At 35.9% G+C, this 23,912-nt stretch overlaps 1 protein-coding gene across 8 annotated transcripts in view; it reads left to right on the top strand.

Moving 5' to 3' along the window:
- Positions 1–23,912, top strand: part of MARCHF1 (membrane associated ring-CH-type finger 1) — a 242,705-nt gene that overhangs the window by 148,232 nt on the left and 70,561 nt on the right. For all 8 annotated transcript variants that reach the window (XM_071556194.1, XM_071556186.1, XM_071556187.1 and 5 more), the window contains one exon: positions 2,534–2,673. In XM_071556194.1, coding sequence (XP_071412295.1) covers positions 2,534–2,673 — 140 coding nt within the window. The remainder of the gene's footprint in view (positions 1–2,533; positions 2,674–23,912) is intronic.

Genomic DNA, 23,912 nt, shown 5'->3' with positions numbered 1-23,912 from the left:
TCTTTGCAAAAACATGTTTGTGTGCTTTCAGTCTGGAGAAAGAAGTGTATGAGTGCCCATTTAAATATTGGGATTTGGGTGGGTTTTTTTAGTTATAGGAAGATTGGATATTCTTGTTCTAGAGAGAATTATTTTTTAATGAATGATTGAAACAAAGTGAAGACTTTCTTAGAAGTTATAGCCTTCTCCCCACCCCCTTTCTCAATTCATATACTTTCTTCAGAAAAGCAGTAAAGGGCTCCCAAGTACTGAGATGCACAAGTTGAATGTGCAGCCACCTTGTTCATAGTGTGCATTCAGAGGAATAGTGAAGTGTGTGATCTTTTCAGAAATAGCAAGCAAAAAACTTATAATTACATTCTTCTGGGATGTAATATTTATTTAGTATTCTTCTGGAAAAGGCTTCGAAAATTATCAGGTTTAATCCTAATAAGTATTTTGTGGTTTGGTTTTGTTTTTAATTTTTTTAAGGATATTTTTTTCTCAACCCAACATTATTAGAAGTCAGACTCCACTGTTTTTCAGTCTTGCTTGGTTGGTAAAAAGTATTCGAGCACGTGATAAAGAAATTATCTAGAATTTGCAGTGGAACCTTAAAAATACCTGAAAATTCTGATTGGTTGTCCCTTGTTAAGTACATACTTTTCCAAGTTGCTGAGAAGGACATGTGCATATGCTCCTCCTGATGCTTTTTCTCCAGTTTTACCTATATATACTTCATGGTATGTTGGATATGCAATGAGAAGCATTTAAAACATGGATTTGTTTTTCATATCTGTGTACAGATTGCTTAAATGCACAAACTGTTTACTTTCCTTACTCTTAAAAACATCCAATTTAGTATGTGAAGTTATAGGTGCATTTATAGAACTAAGGAAAATAAACAGCCTTGTAGGGCTTACAAGATGGTGGATCCAGTGGAAATTGTAACTGTGGCTAAACTGGTGACAATGGGTTTAGTGGAAGCATCAGCTGGGTTTCTCATTGTGGAGCCTTTGTGATGTTGTGTTTGTGCCCTGGGGACTGAGATCTTTTAAGCTGATACTGACATATTTTATATAGAAAAAATGGCTTTGACTCTGTAGACAGTCAACAAGCTGTGTGGCAGTCTTCATGTTATTAATGCTTTACTAGAAAGTACTTTATGTCATGTTAAGATTTTAAGAGACTGAAAAATTATAAGAATCAATTCATCTGTAGACTTACTGACCTAATCATCTCCAGTGCAATATAGCTAAGACTAATTTCCACTTATTCCAAACAGTTCCATGAGGTTGTGTGGGGAATACAGCTTGGTGCACTTCATACTTTGAAAATTATATTTTAATGGTCAAGGATGGAAATGGTAGAGCTGTAGTTATTCAAGAAGGGGCTGTAATTTGTCAGACTCAGAACCTGGGAGGATGAATGACTGCATTAAATACAAACATACCTTGGGTTCTGCATGGAGATGTATTGCAGAAAAAAAATAAACCTACTTTAAAGGGGCATAATATTCAGTGAGTTCACATAGGTACTACTGTCCCATGTAAGGTCTTTAGCTTTATTGTATGTGTGATCCAGTCTTATCCAGTGTAGCGCTAACCTCCCACTGCCAGGGACTCAATCTGTTAGATTAATCTTTTTGTTTCCTCTGTTTCATGATGGTACGGAGTAACAAGTGTTAAATTAAAAATGTTACAAACAGCCGGATTAGAAATTGCTTCAGTGTTATGGAGAATAAAATTGCTCAAATTTATTTTTTCCAATTAATCAGCAAAGTTTTGCACTGAATACCCCCATTACTAGTGTCAGATGAGAAAAAATAGATTGTGAAATTTTAAACATGCTTATGAAGGTTTCTTACACTTAAACCCACACTTTACTAGTGATACATTTTCTCGATGTGTTAGTGTTACTGAGAAGGTATTTTTATCGTTAGAAACTAAAAACAAGTTCAGATGCAATTTTGCAGTTGACAATTAGCACTTATTGCTGTTGTGTGTACATTACTTTTTGCTATTTACAATGCCTCCTAATCTAGCACTTCAAAATGAGCCAGGGATTCTGGTGTGTCCAGACATGAGTGCATACATGTTTATATGTTCTTACACTGTTGATTTGCATTTAGTATCTGCTATTGCTTTAGGACTATTTCTAGTTGTCTCAGGGAATGTGGGGTTTTGCATCCAAATGCTGTATGTTTTTTCAGATGAAGCTGGTCTCACAGTTATTTTGTAATAAAATCCCTTTAAAATAACACTGTTTTGATTAAAATGACAAGTTGAGAAAGATTTAACAGGGAGAGAAAGCACTGTGTTTGCTGACACTGAAATAGTATAAAGCATGTGAAGTGTGCTGAAAGTGCCTAGCTCTTTTCTAACCTGCACAGTATAACTTTTTGGAATACTTTAAATAAATGTGTTATTTTAAAAATGTGTTTAATAGCTTGCTCAGATATAACTTTAAAAGCTGTTTTTAAAGGCATGCATCCAGAGACATGCACACAATGATTCAAAGTGTCAATGTTTCAGGGAATCTAAATTATTTTCAGAATTTCAGAAATTGAGAAGGGATAAGTGGAAGGACAAAATGTTGGGCTGGTGCCAAGCGATAGCTCGTAATCCTCACAGACTTCCAAACAGCACAAGAACACCCGAGGTCTCAGGTGATGCTTCACATAACTCTTCTTTGGTGAGTGAAAAGTTGCATTTCATGATGTTGGCATGCTCAGATGAACTTCAGAGGTGAAGTTTATTTTAAAATTTGTATTTTTTGCCACTGCTTGCATTACCTCAGTATGTGAAACCCTTTGATACTACAGCTATTTATTCTTTCCATTTGCTTTTTTCACATTTTTTGTTATGCATGGTCCATTCTGACTTGCATGCTGTCTATAAATCAGTATTGATGTTTTGTGAATGGTAGTGTCTTTAAGCAGGAGATGACCTAATACGGATTACTTACATTCTTTGTGATCTTAATCAGTGCAATGGCATCTGGTCTCTGATGAATACAGCTGGACATTACCTAAAGGTACCTCATTTGCTCTGTTCCTGCCTGTAACAGGAACAACGTATAGTATGTCTAAACTTATGTTAACTGGACTTCAAAACTGTCTTCATATGTTAAACATGATGTTGCAAGAGATGGTTGAGATAGCATGAAAAGCTATTGATAATAGATGCTCAGGCAATGAAAAGTCAACAGTTTACATAGCAGAGTTAACAGGAATCATATGAAATTCAATAAAGTTACTCATTTACAAGAATTTTAACCCTGCGATTTTTGTCCATTGAGATAAAACCACTTGCATCACTAGACCTGCCCAGGTGAGTAAGAACTGGTACTTGTATGTAAAGGCTTCAAACTGCCCCACATCTAAGAGCAAAAATTGTCTACTTGTTTACTTGTTTTAATTATACTGACTTTTCCAGACTACAGCAAGACTGATTATTTGGAACATATTCAGTTAAATTTGCCTGCTCCAATTTGATTAATAAGTATAAAATAGGCACTATATTTTTTTATCCTAAGCAGCATGAGTGATTAGGAAGTACTACCCTCCAGCTGTTGCACATGGACAGGATGACATCTAAGCTGAAAGGTGAATAATTATTCCTAACCACGGATAAAATGTGGTATTCCAAACAGTTATAATTAAGGAGGCAGTGGTCTGCTTGAAAGTTGTTGAAGTTTTGGTGAAAGAAGCCCCTATGTAATGTGACAAAATTATTGTGTTCAATGGTGAAATATATAGAATGTAAGTTTCTGCTACAGGGGAGAACACAAAAAGGCAGTGTTAAGAGAGGAAAATTTTATAGTTTCCTATATACCCGAAATTGTTAGTATAGCTCAATTTCATCTAGATTTCATCTAGAATACTTTACTTCCGGAGAAATGAAAGTTCACCTGAAAGACAATGGTCCCAGCCAGTGTGGCTTCATGAGAGGAAAGTCCTACTTATCCAACCTGATTTCCTTTTATGAAAAGATAACCCATCCAGTTGATCAAGGGAAGCCAGTTGATGGAATCTTTTTGGATTTCAGTAAAGCTTTTGATACTGTCTCTCAGTATCCTACTGGACAAAATGTCCAGCACACAGCTGGATAAACACATCATGTGATGGGTAGGCAATTCCCTCACAGGTCAAGCACAGAGGGCGATAGTGAATGGGGTTACATCAGACTGGTGACCTGTCCCTAGTGGGGTTCCACAGGACTCCATTTGAGGCCCTGTGCTCTTCAGCATCTTCGTAAATGACACAGGACTGGAAGGGATATAAAGCAAGTTTGCAGATGACACAAAACTGGGAGGAGATGGCGACTCCCTTGAAGGGAGAGAGGCCCTACGGAGAGACCTCAACATACTAGAGGGCTGCACCAAACATATAAAGTTAACAAGGGAAAGTGCTGCATCCTGCACTGGGATGGGGCAACCACAGATTACGCACAGACTGGGGAACAAGATGCTGGAAAGCAGTGCCATGGAAAGAGACCTGGGGATCCTGGTCAATGGCAAGTTGAATGTGAGTCAGCAGTGCCCTGGCAGCCAGGAGGGCCAACCCTGTTCTGGGGGGCATCAGGCACAGCATTGCCAGCCGGTCAAGGAAGGGGATTGTCCCACTCTGCTCTGCACTGGGGCGGCTTCACCTTGAATATTGTGTGCAATTCTGGGCATCACAATATAGGAAAGATATTAAGCTCTTAGAGAGTGTCCAAAGGAGGGAAACAAAAATGGTGAAGGGCCTTGAGGGGAAGCTGTATGAAGAGCCCTCTTCATGAGGGGAAGAGGGGAAGAGGAGGAGCAGACACTGATCTCTTCTCTGTGGTGACCAGTGACAGGACCTGAGGGAATGGCCTGAAGTAATGTCAGGGGAAGTTTAGACTGGACATTAGAAAATGGGTCTTCACCCAGAGGGTGGTTGGATGTTGGAACAGGCTCCCCAGGGAAGTAGTTACAGCACCAAACCCACCAGTTCAAGAAGTGTTTGGATGATACTCTCAGGCACATGGTGTGACTCTTGGGAATGGTCTTGTGTAGGGCTAAGAGTTGGACCCAATAAGTCTTGTGGGTCCCTTCCAACTTGGCAAATTCTTTGTTTCTTTGAAATTAAATAGCAATAATTCTATGAAAAAGTAAACTTAATGTATATTATTGCCACATTTAATTACTATTGCAATTTTAGTTTTACATTTTATTAAATTACTTTTACTATTTAGGTATTACAGTAATACGAGGTAGCTGTTAAGGATTTGAGATATGTGGAAATTTGCATATTTTGATTTCTGCTTGACTGCGAGTCAGCATTTAATTTGGTTTGATATTCCAGAGATAAGCATTCCAATCCAATGTATCAGATGGGATTTAGAAATGATGAAGTGGGAAAACAGCTCAGAACTGTTGAATCCAGAGAATTAGCATCTTTTAACTTTATTAATACTAAAACACATTCGAAAATAAGTTTGCATGCAGCTGTATAGACTGCTGCTTAGTTGATGATGTAAGAAAGTGAGAGATATAAACAGCTGAGGAAGATATTGTGAGTCTAATGTCATGATTGGTTATAGACTAATAATCTTCACAACATGAAATAAAGCAATAATATCTGTTGAGGCCTGCCAAGTTTTCCTCTTCATTTTCTATGCTTCCTGAGCTCTTAACCATTAGTTTATATTTCCCTCATTTCTGAAGTAAATGATATGCAGTATAAGGTTTTGCTGGCAATGTCTTTCCAACTTGCAGGCTCTTGACTGAAGTTCCTTATTTTACTTGTAACATTTTTAATCTGAAATCTTGTTTCAAATAAATTTTGATTTTGCTTAGTAGTCTTGCCTTTCAATATTGAAAAATTTTCCATCTGGTTTTGAGTGAAGATACAGACTTTATCACTGGAAAATGAAAAATAATGAAACAGCAGAAAGTAAAGAATGTAACAAATTATTTGTTCTAAGTGTACAGATTGACTTATGGTAAACTGTTCAAGTCCCTTCTTTTGAAATTAACCTTCCTTTTTTCAGTGCATTCCAGCTCCTCTGTGGACCTGATTCCCATTGTGTGGGTTTATTTGGTAAGCTCTTTGCTTTCTTAGACTGTAGGAAGCAAAGTGCAATGTAGGCTGCATCTTTTTTTCAGCTCTGCCGCATGCCTTTTGTGTGCACTTCTGATTCAGCAGAATGTCTTCTATATTTCAGAACTTCAGCTAAGGCTTCTTAAAAGGCTTTCCATTTAAAAATAGCCCCCAAAGTAGGAACTTGAAAATGCCATTTTTCCAAAGGTAAATGCAAAGAAAATTGCAAGGAAGTCTCAATAATTTTTCATAAGATCATAGAATACCAGGTTGGCAGGAATCTCAAGGGTCATCTGGTTCTTTCTCAGCATAAGCACTGTCTAGACAAGATGGCCCAGCACCCTTTGCAGCCGAATCTTTAAAGTGTCCAGAGATTGTTTCAATGGCTCATTATTCTCATTACAAGCTACTTTCCTCTTGTATCTAATCTGAGTGTCCCCAAGAGTAACTTATACCCATTACCTCTTGTCTTTTCCTTGTGACTCTTTGTAAAAAGGGAGTCTTCATCTTCTTTGTAGCCACCCTTGAAATACTGCAACATGATGATAAGATCTCCTATAAGCTTTCCTTTCTCAAGGCTGAGAAAAACCAGTTCCCTCAGCCTTTCCTCACATGGCAGGCTTCCCAGTTCATTTTTATGGAAAGAAATTTTTTTCTTCTAGTGGAAGAAAGAAGGAAGCTTGTGAAGTAGGAAGCAGGTTATGATCATTAACAAATTGCTTTTTTCATTATGTAAGTAAATGGAATACTGAACAGCAGCACAGGAAAAAATACAAAAGAAATTACCTCACTGAAATATATTTAAAGAGTTTGATCAAATCAGTTACACCATTTCATTTTATTTGATGTTAAGATGTTCTAGCTTCATCCAAATTGAATAAATTCTGAAATATTTTAACAAAATTCAACTAAGTATTCTTAGAAACATTTTCCATTACTATTTTCAACTTGATTGTAATAGTATCCCCAGACTTTATCACCTTAGTCTACTTTATTTGAAGACTAAATCCTTTTTGTTCAGTTTAGGTGGAACTCTAGCTTCCTGGTTCTGACTATACCTTAAAATTTTGAGTCATTCTATCATCACATGAGGGATGACTTCTCAAAAAATATTGTTAAATATTAAAATTTGTTGGATTTATGGGTTTGTACTGGTAATTTTAGATTCATAGGATGTAGGGGTTTATTCTCAAACTAAAATAATTTCATATAGTCCATTAAGTTGGTGTTCTGTGACATAAATCTGGAATTTACTTTGCTTCTCCAATAGCTAGAAATCATTCAAGCTAAATTTATTATCTGTTTGTTTGTATATACATTTTTCTAAACTTTGAAGGCTTATCCTTTGTAAAATTCATTATAAGATTTATTTTGAGAGACCTGTAATATAACTTCTCAATTTTATTCTCCCTTTTTCTAATAGGTTTCATGTTCCCATGGCTATTGTAAAAGATCTTGTCTATTCATGCTCCAGTTTGAACAGGAGTGACAGTTGTGCATATTCCAGATCAAGCTTCCTGTTCTTAACAATTGTGACACCAGTTATTTCCTTTCCCGTAACACATGCATCTTATCACATAGATTTAAAATCACTTTATTGATACTTTTTGTAGCTGCTATTCTAGTTTTGAGACCAAACCTCTAGACTCTGTTAAGTTTTTGATCAATACATGAAGACTGTATCTATTCAAATTATTATTGCTCCTCTTTTCATTTTCATTTACTATTTTTTATATTTATTTAGCAAAAAGACTCTTTTGTTGTTAACTTTCTTTTTCTAGAAAGTGGGTTTTTTCTTGATAATTCCTACTCTTTTCATTATTTTCTCATATGTTTCTTTGTTTTTCTATTTCATGTAGACTCTATTACATCTATCTCTTCTAAAGAAGATATTCAGCGAAATCTTAGAATTTCAGATTATGCTCTACATTTTTTTTCTATTCTTATATGCAATCTCATACTTTTTTGATTTTTCCCTTTCTCTGATATTTTCTCGAATTGGGGAAGGAACAGTAATTTTATTTTCATACATGAAAAGACTCTAGAACTTGAAACCTCATAATTTTATGCAATAGTATTTGCAGGTTTTTGTCTTCTGAAAGGACAATGGATGTAATTGAAAATATGCATTTTAAAATTATTTCTTCATTAATCACTTGTCTCCATTTATATTGGGATTCTCTAAGCATATATATATGGTTGGTTCAAATGGTTTTTGTGAGAATACATAAATATGTATTGACATTGATTAAGCAACTTGACTCAAAACATTTCTGTGTCTGCCTGTCTTTGCACAGTGCCTAGTGTTTCTCTTGGTCTTAATTCAGAAATTGAGCATTATTGTAATGTATGTTCTTAATTGTTATGTGCAGCCTCTTCTGCATAGGGCGTGGACTGGTCCTTGATTCAGTACATCATGTTAAACACATGATGTTTACGGCACATGAGCACATACTTAGTGCTGCATTGTAGTTATTAGTACATACCACTTTTCCCTATTGTATTTCCCACTGGAATTATGGGGAAATATATGTGGAAGTATAGACAGGGGATTAACTAGATAATTTGTGTTTGTATATGCAAATGAAATTTAGAAGTCATGGCAAATGATCAAGCATCTAATTTAACTCTAAGGAAGGACTTTTTTATATGCAAGCAAAATGGTACCATCTGCTTCTCCAAGAGAAAGTAAAATAAGTTTATGAATTATCTGTTTGACATAGTCAGATCCCAGGTTGCCACATCTGATCTATAGATGTTGACTGGGCAAGGTAATGGCAGTCCAATGGTTGTTCCAGAATATAATTGAACAAACAATGAAAAGTGAGGGATTTTTCCTTTTTCTGTTTAACCCAGGTGGACAGCTCAGCCTCGCCTCCCCTCAGCCACTTTCTCACAGTGAGATGGGGAAGAGAAGCAGAGGGGAAAGGTGAGAAAAATCATGGATTGAGATAAAGACAGTTTAATAGGCAGGGCAAAAGCCAAATACTTAAGCAAAATGAGGAATTCATTCACTGCTTCCCATGACCAGGCAGACGTTCAACCAACTCCAGGAAATCCAGGCTCCATCATGTGCAATGGTTACTTGGGAAGACAAACACCATTCTAAATGCTTCTGCTTCCTCCTCCTTCTTTCAGCATGACACAATAGGGTAGGATCAGTGAGGTTCAGCTGTTCTCATTGTGTCTCCTTCCAGATTCTTGTGCACCCACAGCTTCCTTGCTGGTGGGGTGGGGTGAGGAGCAGACAAAGCCTTGATAGAAGCCTTGCTTAGCAACTATGAAATGTCAGTGTGTTGTCAGCACTGTTTCCAACAAAAATCTAAAACATAGCCCCGTGCTAGCTACTTTGATAAAATTTAACTCTATTCCAGGCAAAACCAGTACAGGTTTTCCACCAATGATGATAAACTGAGAAGATGGGGTTTAACTTTAGGTTACGCTATGTGAAAGTTCTGAATAGTGTAGAAATGATATATCACTAGATGATCTTTAAAGGTCCCGTCCAGCTCAGACCATTCCTTAAATCTGTGATCTTTATATAAAAACCCAAATTTAATTTCTGAACAAGAAAGATACCTCAATCTGAGTTTGAAGTGTTTGGCTACCTAATTTTTATCAAAGTAGTGTAATTTCCTTGATGAAAACCCTGTGAAATAGGGCCCGTCTAGGTTTCCCTTAACAATGTAAGCCTTGAAATGTTAATCTTCCAGGGAGTGAGGGGATGTTTAAAATCTATATTTTAATTTGTTATAAGAAAATTGTGTATTTCAATACTAAAAAGCTACATGTGAGGAAAGGGGTAATTATCTCAAAATAGAGAGTTGGTTTCATCTGAATTCTTATTTGTAAAACTATGAAGTAGATTTTATTAATCAGGCTGCAGAATCAGGTAGGAAATCTGCAATACTATTCCTACAAAATTCTCTATAGACACTGCTTTTTGAAATCTAGTAGTAACTTTAATATTGTAGTCCAACAATGTGTATCTGTGAATGAAACTGTGGGAGAGAGAATACAGAGGAATGAAATTTTCAAAGGTGGAGTGTTATTCACCCAGTAAAATAAATTATATTAAATTATAGTGTCTGTTTATGTTAAAGTTATAGGAACTGTTCCTTATTATGTTGATGTTCCACATCCTTCTGCTCAATGCTGCATGCGGCCCTACAGGGCAATTGTTTTAACTATTTATTGCTTTCCAGTTTACAGGATCAGCCTAAGCTGTCAGTGGCCTCAGAAGCTATGCCACCTCAGGCCAATCTTATTGATTTTCCTTATATTTAAAGCCAATTAGCAATTGTAACCTTGTTTACCATCACCTTCTACGTTCTCACCACGAATACGTTATGAGGAGGTAAAGTTGTTAAGAGTTCATTTGTGTTTGTTTTCTATGCATACATAAACAGAGCAGGGGACATGTAGGCCAAAGCTTTTGGGTAAGTCTCCCAGGTTCTTCCCCAGTGTATACCAGCATCATTTAATTATTTAAAAGCAGGGCAGGTGTGGTCAAGTCTTTAATTATTTGAGCAGTGATTTCAGTTAGGCTTCCCCTGTCACAGGCTTAAAATTACAGTTGTCACTTAAAGAATTTTGTCTTTTTCTGACTGAAAATGGAGGCCATACAGCAAGTTAATTTCCCTTTGCATTTGTGGGCACAAAAATAACTTGAATATTGGAGAGAAAAGGAAAACAACACTTACCTGAATGCTGGTATCAATAAGACAATAAATGTTTTATTATTGTTGTTACTATTATTAATATTAATATTCTTGTTGGTATTATATTGTAATGTTTTATTTAGCTTTATAAATAAAATTATTTTTATGTTTTCTAGGTGGTAGGTGTCTGCATTTACCATCAGTGAAATTTGAAAGAAATTATTTTCTGTTGATAAAATTACTATAATAAGACACTGACATATTTTTTAACTATCTGTGTAACTGGTCGAATAGGTTCTATTCAACCCATTATTCTTTCCACAGAATATTTCATGCATCTTGTTTCTCATAGCAACATGTGTTCACAAGATCAGTTCAAATCTATTTCATATACATTATTCATAATTTGTTTCTTTTTTTGTATAGTTGAAGCTGTCTCATTAGTTTGTTTCACCTAGGAAAAAGGAGCACTGTTGCAGTGTAGAATTTAAAATCTATTAACTTTCTTTAGCTTTGGAGAGGAGAACTAGCTTGAGTACATTAGACTTGTTCACATAATTTTTAACTGAAAGTTCAAGAAGATATTTTTCTAGCAATTTTTGATCTGTTTGTAAAAATCTTAAAGTCCAGGTTATATGATGTTGAGTTATAGATACTGAAACAAAGAGGGGATTGTCAGATCACCATCTAACTTCCATCTGGAAAGTGAGTTCTAGAAAATGAGAAAATCCGACAGGGCCTAGGAATTAACCTAAGGTTTTTTTATAAGGTGTTACAGGTTATTCTCATTCTAGCTCAGTGAAGCCTTCAGTCCTATCATTGACTGAACACCTACACTGTAGTGGGGAATTGAGGGTGATAAACATCAAATAAATGTCTCTGCTCTTTCTTTTATTGCCAAAGTAATACCAGCAAGGAAAGCTATGAAAGCATATCATGTTAAAAAAAAAAAGTTTATGGTAGAAGATGATAGTGCAACTTTATCTTGTTAACAATCTCAAGGTAATACTAAATATTTAAATTAAATTGCAAGTTTATTTCTATTCCCATTCCTGAGGACCTCTAGTTTTTGAGTGATATTTTGCTGTCCAGTACTTGAATTACAAGATCCAGAAACAGTTTAATGATAAGCTCTTTACTGTGCTGACTGCTACAGTTTGTGTAACTCAGTCCCATAAGCAGAAATGTGTATGCATAATTTGTTTGAATAGTCTATACTGATACCATTTGCATGCTCAGAGTGAAGTATGTGCATGCAAGTTTATCCAGTGTGTGTATTTATATATATATATGTATATATATATATATATATATTTTAACCCTGCCAGTTTAAATTGTACCTAATCACTTAAGTTTATGCAGTTCTTGCAACACTATTAATTTTCACTTGTGAAGTGGTTTGCCAAGCAATTATTACTGCAAGATATACCCAAAATATATACTTAAGAGGAAAACAGGGTTGTCTGTGCACATACAGAAGCCATTTAATGCACTCATACTAGTACATGAATTTTGCTACACCCAGGACTGGAAGGGGAAGAAAGTAGTAAAGCTGCACAGAGCTGTATGTCTCCCTAGATGCATCCCTAATGTATGCTTCTGCTTTGCCATCCTCAGTAAAAGTCTTTCCAACACTACAAATGCTTTGGTGTTGGTTTTGTGTCACAGGAGGCTACATAGTGCACCACGTCTCTGCAGCTGGCTGTTCTTCCAGTGCAATGCCACGTCAAAGTGTTGCGGAGCCATTTCAGCCTGCATTCAGCTCTGTGGGCCAACCAACCTGTGGACTGATTTTCCTGCAGCATAATGACTCTTCTCACATTAGGGGTGTCTGGTGAGCACCTAGCCTGGGTAGAGACAGCTTGAGTCCTCATTGTAGTTGTCTGTTGTTCTTCCTCTTATCTAATAGAGACATGCTGTAGCATAAAAGATTAAGTAGGGCCTTTTGAAATCTGCAGCATGTATGAGTTTCCCTTTTTATAGGATTTTGATGGAGGACTAAGGTAGGTGAGGGTCTGGGCAGAAATCAGAACTTCAAGGAAAGGATAACCTTTAATGGATTCTTCCAAAAATACTCTGTGGGAAGATTCCAAAATCTAATCTTGTCTCTCTGTTTTCCAGTTGGCAGTGTCACTGAATACTTGCCATTGCAACTGGAATTGTGGTGTCCCCTTTGAACAAAGAACAGCAACAGAAAATGCTGGAGTGATGAACTGAAGCAGAAAAAGAACCATCATGTAGGTTAAACCACTGACTTATGGTGCACTGTTGTGGTGGCGATTGGCACCTGCTGTTCCTCAACTTTCAACAGTCCAACGGCAGAAGGACTTTCTGAGAGACCTGGCAATGAGTTCTATTGTTCAATCCCTCTGTCTTTACAGTGGGTATTCTAAAAGCCCATCTATGCCCCTTTGGGTCTTTAAAATATCCATTCCTGAGGTAGTCAATGCCCAGGATACATGGGGCGGCTGGACCAGTCATAATAGAGTGTTTTTGCCAATCTCTCCCTGTCAAGCTCACTTCAGCTTCTAGCACAGTCAACTCTTGAGATCCCCCTGTCACCCCAGAAATAGAAATACTTTCTGAGCCCATATGTCCTGATGGCATTAATGTGCATTGAGCGCCTGTGTCAACCAAAGCTTTATACTTTTGTGGGTCTGATGTGCCAGACCATCGAATCCACACAGTCCAATAGACACGGTTGTCCCGTGCCTCTACTTGGCTAGAGGCATGGCCCCCCTAACACTGATCTTGGTCGTAGCAGTCGGAACATTTTCTCGATGAGTACACCTGGGAGGTGCCCTCCTGTGGGTCAGATTCTTGCCCGTGGGAAACTGGGACTGCACTTACTCTCACTGACCTTCTTCCATTCTCCTTCAGTTCTTGTACTCGGGCTGCAAGGGCACGGGTGGGTTTCCCATCCCACCGTCCCATGTCTTCTCCATGTTTGGCCAGGAAGTACCACATCTCAGTTCATGAGGTCTGTCCACTTCCTCTGGTTGGGAGGCGTCTGGCTCTGATTCCAGAGGTTCTTATTCGCACTGGTGCCACTTGGAGACTGTCTCTAATCTCCGCTCTAATCTCCTCTTTAAGTTTCCTCTGCTCATTCTTTGCCTATGCAACCAATGTCTCTACAGCAGAAATACGGGCCTGCATTGGGCTGTGGGTCATGCCTTCATATATCCGCAGCTTATTTGCTACAGCACCCACTGTTTCTTGGTTCTCTTCTCTATACATGGATGCCAGGAAATCGGTGTATTCAGCTGGCCCCGAGTGTGAGAGGTTCCACCACATATGTGGTGTGCATCTGACCTTGTCAGGGTCATTATTGGTTTGCCTACCCCTTCAAAAAAGCACTTCCATCATTGCCATCTCCTTCAAACGTAAAATTCCTTCTTCCATGGTCTTCCAAGTCTTCTTAATGTGATGTTCCTGCAGGATTTCTCTATAAACAAACTTCTCTCTTACACTCGTTAGAAGTCGTGCCCAGAGTGAAAGGGGCTTTGATTCCCTCACAAACACTTGTTCAATAGCCACATCCTGGGCCAGATCCCCCAAAAACCTGGCTTCAGCACCATCCAGTTGTAGGGTTTCACCCATAAGGTCCTGAACTCGGATCAACCAAGTCAGGATGGGCTCGCTCGGGTGTCGAGCAATGTCTTTCCACAAACCACAGAGGTTATCAAACGACAGTGACTCAGTGATGATCTCAGGCTCCCTCAGTGATGATCTCCCCCCTCCCCCCTCCCCCCCCCTCCTCCCTCCCCCCTCCCCCCCCCCCCCCCCCCCTTCCACTGAGCTAAGAAGGGAAAGATGTCCTCTAAAACAAAAGAGACAAACCTGCCCCCATCCAAGTGATCAGCAGTTAACTACTTCTTTTGTTAACTACTGGCATGGGCAGTTAGTGGCAGGGGAGAGAATTTACATAATAATCCCAAACTACAACAGTTGTATGTAACTTCCACGTAACTTTGTGAACGTCGTTTTATATTATTTCAGCCTTATTAGAGTGAACTAATGAACACTTCAGGTGAAATTCACTTATAATTGTAAGGTGCTTAAATCCTGTAGAGACAACGATGTTATACATATCCTGGTTGGTAGTGGAAGGATTTTAAAACTTTGGATCATTAATTACAAGGGAGGAGGAGAAAATATGGCAGAAGACTTAGTTTCTTTCTCAAGATGAATCAACAGATAGGCTGCAGTTTAGTGTTTGTTCCTCAGGAGTTGGAGTAGCGGCTTGAACCAGGCACCCTGCTGCAATTTCAGAGGTGTTGACTCAAATCTTGTTCTTGGAAATGCCAGTCCTATCAGTTTAATTAAAATGTCTATGTGGTCAAAGATGGCCATATGTGGATGCTGATCATATCACTTCTGTTGACTGTGTTGACTGAGAAAGAAAACTGCATGTGACCTTGTTAGGCTAATTACATCTGGGGTTAATCTTATATTCCCTCCCCCTGGCCCCTTCATAAAGTACGAGATGGGAGTAATAGGATGAGATTAAGAAGGGAAAATTTAGACTGAAGGTGAAGAGCATACTCTTGCTGATAATGTCTTAGGTTGCTGTGTGATTTTGGGTAGAGATTTACAGGTATCCCATGTCTGTGATCCCTGCAATTTGGAATGGAAACATGTGCCCACAATATTTGTATTAGCTTTTTTTCCATCTCTGATGTTTTGTGCTTGTAGGGGTTTTTTTCCTTTTCTAAAGGAATTGCATCCTAGATTTTCTTGCCCTGCTAATTCTTTTGAAAAAATGAATTATATCAATGGTACAACTTCTGTGCTAGGTCAGTTGGCTATGATTTGTCTAATGATTAAAAATTGTTTAAATAAAAAGAAAAGTGTTTGGATTTCATAATTTTGGAAGAGATATATATATATATATATATATACACACACACACACACACATATATATATATCTTTTTCAATCTGCATTGACCCTGACAATATTTGCTTTTTAACCATCTAGGTTGCAATTTATGTAACTGAGGTATTGTTTTTTATAAGGTATTGTAAATAGATCTTAGGTTTGGCCTATCTTACATTAAGAAGAGAGGCACCAACTGTAGCTATTCTTTTAGCATTTTTATATTCAATAAGTTAAAAACTAGTTCTCTTTGATAATGGATGAGGAGAAAAACAGTGATGTTTTTTTCCCTGTTACTTTTTTCTCTGTTCTGTTTTTTTGGAGAAACAGTTTTATGATATACAGCATAAGCATGATCTGACAGAAAAAGATGAAAAGCATGACTAAAATGGACTTCATAGATGTATTGATATTACAAAGAAGAGGTCTTGCTTTCCTTTTATTTTTTATTTATGCAGAAATGATAGTTAAATTTTGAGAGGTGTTTGTTATTCTCAGCTTTAATATGGTATTTATTCCACACACAAGAATCATGTTCTAAGTTGCAGTGAGGTATGCTCACATGTGTAGTCTACACTTATTTCTCAGGCTGTAAATTCCTCATTCTCATGTAAATGTGATAACCTATTTTATTATTAAATTGGAAGAGCACATCCGTTTTTCTGCTTTGACAGAGAAGAAAGATTTTCATCGTGGGCATATGTCTGGAGGTTTTTTCATGTAGAATCATAGAATCATCTGGATTGGAAGAGATATTTTAAGGACATTGACTCCAACTGTAAACCTAACTCTGCCAAAATGGAAACTTTCCTAAAACAACTAACTTTTCTGTCAGTTTGGGCTATTATTCTCCTTTAATATTTGCTAAGACACTAAAAGTAGTCCTGGAAAGACTTTTGTTTTGTTCATTTTAAGATTAGTGTTCTGAAATGTGTATGGAAAAAACATGTTAAAAATAATTTCTTGAAAATATAGTTGGCGATAAAATATTTGAATTAAAAGTGAGAGATTATGCTATTTTTAAGAGTTTTTATTTCTTGAATAGAAATTAATCAGGTAGTTTATAGAAATTTTGGCTCCTTTTGCTTCCCATGTTAAATAAAGGGAAAAAAAGAGTAAAAAAATCTGAAGGAACAAATACAGGAAAAAAAAAAAAGAAGGATGCAGAAGATTATATTAGTTCCATGTAATCCCTTTTTACTCTTCCTAGGTATATTTTGGCTCCTCAAAGTGTCTTGAGTCCCAGACAAGAATCTCTTAGTGGGGAGGGAGCTGTCTTTACTGTGAATCAGTCTACAAATTGGTGTTTTCAGTATAACCATTGGAAGAAATACATAAGGTGAATATGTAAATAAGGAGAAAAGATGAATTGTGGAAGAAAAGTGATTGTGGAAAAAGCTTATATACTGAAAAGGCCATTAATTTGAACTTGTGTTTTCCCTAGACAAAGAACCCCCGCAAAACAAGCAAACAAAACTAAAATCACCAAACCTGCAGTAGCTGCAGACTTGCTTTTCCTTGTATTTCATAGAGAAGCTGTTGAGTGCAGGCTCTGACTAGTGTAAGTTGGAAGGTACAGAGAGTAAATTTGTGTAGTGAAATTTATAGTAATGAGATCGTGGAACAGGAGGCTTGCTGATGCTGGTTTATCTAATGACAAAGTCACTGCAGATGAACACAGGGGCAGTACAGACACTTCTGAGGGCTCCCAGGGTGCTCTGTTGATAATCTGGAGTGTGGTACATCAAAACTGTATACTCAGACTTCATATTTAGTGAGGAAATATAATTTTACCTGTTCCAATTTAGGCATATGCTCTTCTTGGTAACAGATGCTGATTTAGACTACAGTATTTCCTGATAATTTAATCAATTTTTATATTATGGAAACAACATGTTTGATGTTTATTTTCTCTGAGTAATATTATTTTAGGATGTGCTAATTACTTTGTGTAATCTTTGTAATCTATAAATATTAATGCAATGAGCAATTTTATTAATCAATTTAAATTATTTTGTAATTGCATAGGTAATTACTAAATTGTCAAAACATCAATAATTATGCATGTTGAGCTACAGTAGTATGAAATAGTTTCAGCATTTTATATAGATGAAGTATGATTTCCTTTCAGCTTTGTTGCTGTTGTGAGTTAAGGCCATTTTATTTAAAATTGAGATTATAGAATTGTGAAGATCTCATCTTGTGGATAGTCAATTCAAGACACATCATTTTTAAAGAAATGCTAATCTCCCAGTACTTTAAATGTTTAATGGTACTCCTTATCTGAAAATCCTGGTCTGTAGTCAAAAGAGGTGTTTTCAAAAGTGTAAATGTAAAACTTTCTTCTAAGTCATTGTTTTGGGATTTCAGTAAAAATGGGCACTTTCAGCAGAACTAATAGAAACTATATCTTTAGAATATCTGAAGTGATGCATCTCGGAGCTGATGACTTAACGAAGTGTGATTTTTAGGTGTAATGTCTCAATTCAATAGGATCAAATAAGCTATGTTTACTAAATCATGGTCCTACCCTGGAATTTTTGAAATAATGAGAGGGTGATTCAGGCTGAACTTTTTTTTTTTATTATTATGTAAAGGAGAGCAAAAATGAAATGAGAAAAATAATGGAGGAAAAATACGAAAAAAGGTGAATTCTGTATAAATAACAGATGTCAGCTCCGCATTGATGTGTCTTGCACAACTATGAGTTCAGTTGTTCTCAAAAGGAAATTTTGTTTTCTTCCAAATGCTTTATCACACCATATTCACAGTTCACCTTGCCTTATGTGTTAAGCAACACATAAGGCAACACATAATATCAATTAGCTGAATATTCACTGTATTGACACTTCCAACTAAGTGAATTGTTTATAGTATTATATACCTCTTTAGCATGCTAGTATGTTTAAAATACAATGTAAAAAAAATTTGAGACTTCCACCATTAATCTGCTGGTTTTGAGGATCAGTTGTAAGGAAACTGAATTTTTACTTGCACTGTCATTTACAGGAATCACAAATAGTCATCTTGCTTCTGATTTTGGTACTTTAATGACTGGAACATTAATTTTTCCTAGCTGACCTTGAATGTTGATTGTATTTTCTTTCTCAACATAGACACAGAGAATGTACAGTATAACATAATTAATGTAAATATGTTTTTTGGTAAACCTTTTTCCTATGGCTCCAAAGATGTGATTAAAAGACAAAGAATTCTGCAAAGTGTAACAGTAAAATTTTGCTTTAATGTTACTAATGACCTAATTATTTTTTTTGTTTAACACGTACAAAAAGCCTTAATGTATTACATGTTCATACATGGGATTGAATCAAGAAATGCAAACACCAATATGGTCTTCAAAGTATGGTCTTTAAAAAAAAATAAATCTCTTTACAGTTTTGTTTTTTTTTTTTACGAGTTCAGATATGAAAGATGGTCAACATTATTTAAGAAATCCCCTTTTGAGGCATAAGTAACAGTATTCATTATTGTCTTCTATTCCTTGTTCAGATGTTATTGGTAGGTTTTTTTAGAAAGAGGAAACAAGGTGGATCCCTGCATTGTTAAACCACTGCAGCATTACATTGCTACTCCACAGTGTCCTTTCTGTCACTGAAGTGTGGAAAATACCAGGACTGCAAAGTGTGTGGGGCTGCAGGAAAGACTGATGATGCATGGCTCTTTCTACATAAAGTCATGGATACACTGCCCTGAATTTAAACTTGCGTAAAGATACTGTCTGCCACCCACAATTGCTTCAGAATTTATTAATAAGATAGAGGCTAGGTGTAAGTAGGCTGGGTTTTTGGTTTTTTTGTTTTTTTTTTTATTTTCAACTCAGTGTTTAGCATTTGAAGAACCATTTGCAAAGAGATACTTTTTTAACAATGTGGATTACAGTAGCATGAGTTAATAATTTGGGCATTCGGTGCCTGCCATGGAAAATGCATTTTACTTAACAGTTTCTCAGATGAATGGGAATTGCAATTAATACAGCAATTTTGTATATTTATTCTCAATTCAAAGTGGTTAGTAAAACAATTGGTTTCCTGCAGATAAAAATATATAATTGAAAACAGTTTAGTTTTGTACATGAGAGAATTCAATATGGTTTGATTATTTATGTATTTATTTTTGGGAGACAATTAACTGTGTAAATGCCAGTCAGAATGGGATCTGTTGTCGTATCTATGTATACATGCATTCAGAAGTGACTAGAAAAGTGTCTGCATTGAAAATGTGTTCTGGGGGTGAGAATGTTCTTTAATTTAAAAAAATCACTGTAAGCAAAGAGCCTCTTTTTCAAAATTTTTGTCATCTAGAGATCATATTATTAGGATTTTTGTTTCAAGGAGCCATTTTCTGGAAGTTTGTGTTCTATTTTTCATTTTATTATTGCATGATAAAGGTAAACTCTGTCTTTCCAAAATATGTGTAAAGGTGTAAGAATATTTGAAAATTTTGTTTCCTGATTGCTCACAGGGGATCAGACCAAGTTCACTAGTGATTTTTTCACATTTGAAGCAGTACAGTGGGTTGGATGTGACTTGCCTGTATGCTTTTTGTTCTAAATTGAGAGAGTAGTATTCTAGTGTTCGAATTTTTCTGATTTCAAGTTTGTATTTTGCTTTCACAAAGGTTTTCCTCCTTCAGAGAAATTAGCTAAAAAGCATTCTGACAAGCTTGCAGACTTGCAGCATAGCTGTCAGAAAAAAAGTAAATATAATTTCTAACTTAATCGGTTAGAAGTTCTTTTAAGAAGTTAATATATTCACCTGAATTATACAGACTAATGCAATTTTGAGCATTTTTCTGCATTCTTATATTAGACGCAGTATAAAACCAAAGATAAATGGAATAGTCCCCATGGTGGCTTTATGTAAGAATAGGACTCCTGTGGTGGCTTTGTGTAAGATAATAAGCAAAATGTATTTGTTTTCATTCAGCATTGCTAAAAGCATAGCAAGGCATTTCTCCAGTACAGCTTAGTAGCTTCTGTTTTTCCGTGCAGGTGGTATAGTGTCTACTTTGATGCGCAGCATATTTTTTTCCAAATAACTCCAGCACCTTACCTATCAAACAACATCTGTGCTACCACAAAACTGTCAGTGGTGTTGTAGGCATTGCTGCTCCAACAAGCTGAGCCCTTCTTCTAGGCCTTTCTGCCCACTATCGCAGTCTCAGGTTCAGTGCCTAGACCCCTTTGAATCGCTTTATAATGATGTTTGTAAAGTGTGAAATGTCTGATGCCATGTTTCATGATATCTTTTTCTGTCTGATTACAGATTCTAGGTAGAAGACAAGTTTTATAAATAAAAAACATGAGACAAGAAAACTGAGAATCAGTAACTTGTGATACTCAGCAATAATGTGAATTTTTGTAGTTTTTGTTTCAGTTATGCAAAAATATTTAATAAACCATTCAATTGCTTTGGACTGATTGCAGCCACCAGGAAATGTAACTGCTTTGTTTCTTACCTGAGGGTTTACATTATTCTATTAGTCATCTGAAGCGGCTTCAAGGACATAATAATCTCAATAACGATCTTAATAATAACAATAATAATAATAATCATAATAGCCTTATTGTTTCAATAATATTAAATTTATAAATACTTTGAGAAAGGACAAATATTTCCATATCAGACACAAGAATTAAATTGCTGTGAAGTTTCTTGTGTCATGATAAAGAATGAGGAAACAAAATATATTTAACTTATTTTTTTCCTTAATAGGGTGCATGACGAAGTCAGCTATGGAAAACTGAAACCCAGGACATTTATACATTCACTTCTTTCCCCTTTAACCAACATTAAATGAAGTCCAGGATCCAGGACTAAGAGATGTTGACTTTTTAAATACATAGTTTAAAAAACTGAGATTGAAAATCGAATATATTCCAATGCTTTGGATCTGTAGGTAATCTTTAAGACAATTAAAAAAAACCAATTAGATTCAGCAGGATGTCTGTAACACGTCTGCTAAAGAAAACTTATTAGTTTTCCCTAATAGCCTTCCAGTCAGTACCTCTGCATTTGGATGGCCTGATATAGTTATATTAATGGAACTGTGTAGTTGAAACTGCTTTATGATCCACAGTAAAACCTATGGCTGTCAAGAGATTGCTGTGATGAAACTTTCACAATCATGAAGCTGGTTTTGACATTCATTCCACTGCTTCCTTTTTTGGAAATGTGTATTTTTGTATTGTGTTCTGTCACGCTCACCTTTTGAACTAAAAATGAATTGTACTTTGCCTTGTAAGAAGTAGATGTATTTTTTAGTTTAAGTCCAATAATTGTGGAGTTCCTTTGCTTAAAAGAGTTTTTTTTCAAAAATTTAATTGATGTTCTGGTTTAGGGTTTCAGAATTGTTCCAAGTTTTTGTTTTAAATAGTAAAAATTTAAACGTTTCAGTACAATTTGAACTTGAAAATCACATTTAGAATATATATATGCACTGCATTGCCCTTATTGTTTTCTCCCATTTCCCATCATGTAATACATTCTCAGGTGTGCACTTCTTTCTTCCCCAGATCTAAAGGTCTTTTTGCAGGATTTGGCCTTTCAAATTTCAGAAATGGACAGCATAGATGTCTTTGCAGGAAGAGGGAAGAGGGAAAGGTTAAAACACGATTTTCTACTATTTTGCATTTCTCTTAATCAACTATGCATAAATTTTCAATGTACTTCAACTCACAGATATGATATCTTTAAAATGAATAAATTTTTAAATGAGCCTCACTTGTAATCAAAGCTTAAATACTATACATTAGAAAGATTTTTGTTTTGATTTGCAGAATCTTATCTAGTTTTCAGATTAGAATAGATTTGGGCAAAACCAGTATGCATAAAAATCACCTGTAGAAGGTTCAGTATTATAAGGATTCATGGCGTATTTGAATGGTACACCCAAGTCTTTCTTACCAGAGTAGTCATCTTGGTTGGGAGATGGTCGTCATACTAGTTAATTCTCAGTGAGCTGAGAAGAGAAATCAAACCAAATGCATGCATTTTAGTAATACAGAAAAGCATATTTTTCAATGGATATGGTAAGCAACCATGTTCATAACCATATTCTTTAACCATGATTTGTTGAAAGTGTATCTCTAAAATACACATGCACATGGGACTTGAGGGATGGGAAAAGCTAAATATACTTGGATTCACCCGAAGTACTTTTATATTTCTTTAAAGTTCCTTTTCCTTATTCCATTTATCTCACTCCTTGCAGTAGCAATGAACACATTAGAAATAAAATTAACTTTTCATACTGCCATGAGCTGTGATCTTGTCAGATAAGCTAAGATAAGCTAACTTGGGCCTAATCAGAGTTTTAGAGATCCACAAGGGGCAAAAATGTAGGTTGGCAAAAAAGATTGGTCTTGTCTTGTTAAGGGTTTTTTTGTTGTTTTTTGTTTTGTTTTGTTTTTTTAGCAGATGTTATTCTTGTGTGGTTTTTAATTTTTCTTTTTCAGGTGCATTGTTTTGAAAATGCAAATCACAAAATTTCACCATCACATAATCTTGGACACAACAGTTATGTAAATTTGTTATACTGAGTAGTGGATATAACTTTTAAATAAACAGTTAAGAACACAAAATATTAACTAGCATGCAAATATGTTTGTAATTCTAATTAAGTTTGCTTTTTGCTATAGCTACAAATATAATACCTTTTTATGAGGCTGAGTATGATATAAAGTAAGTCATACACTGTATTTTTGGTATTAAAGGATGCTACAGTATGTCAGAGGTTGGTATTATACACTGTACTCCTGAAAGTGAAAAAATTGCGCTGCTATTGGAATTGTTTTTCTGTTTTGTCAAAGTGTTGAACAATGAGAAAGCAATAATGAAATTCAAATGTGAGAGCCTTATGTCTCTCTCCACCTAAAAAAGATGTGGTCAGGACTTCTTCAAAAGAAACTGATGCATTTAAGAGAATACAAATATCAATATTTCTGTGACATGCTCCCCCAAGCTGAAGAGGGGATAACAGGGTTTTTAACAGCCCATGATAAGAGTGTTTTCTTTCAGTAGTTTCACCCATTGCATTCCTTTTAATATCCACTGAACATTAACTTTTAACATTGACCAATTTCTCTGGCAGAGTTCCAAAGTTTAATTACTGGGCTATGTAAAGATCTAGTGCTTGTTACTATTAATGACATCCCTGGGCTCTTGCTGAAGTGCATATTGAAATAAATTATCAAATCTTATATGGATTTAGAAAGAGTGCCCTTTATGCCTCTTTCATAGACCATATTAAAAACTTGCATGAGTTCCAGAGGCCTAGCATATATTTTCTGTTTCTGTCCAATT

The sequence above is a fragment of the Pithys albifrons genome, chromosome 5 (genome assembly GCF_047495875.1).
Source record: "Pithys albifrons albifrons isolate INPA30051 chromosome 5, PitAlb_v1, whole genome shotgun sequence".
Classification (NCBI taxonomy): Eukaryota; Metazoa; Chordata; class Aves; order Passeriformes; family Thamnophilidae; genus Pithys; species Pithys albifrons.
This window is presented reverse-complemented; position numbering and strand designations above follow the sequence as displayed.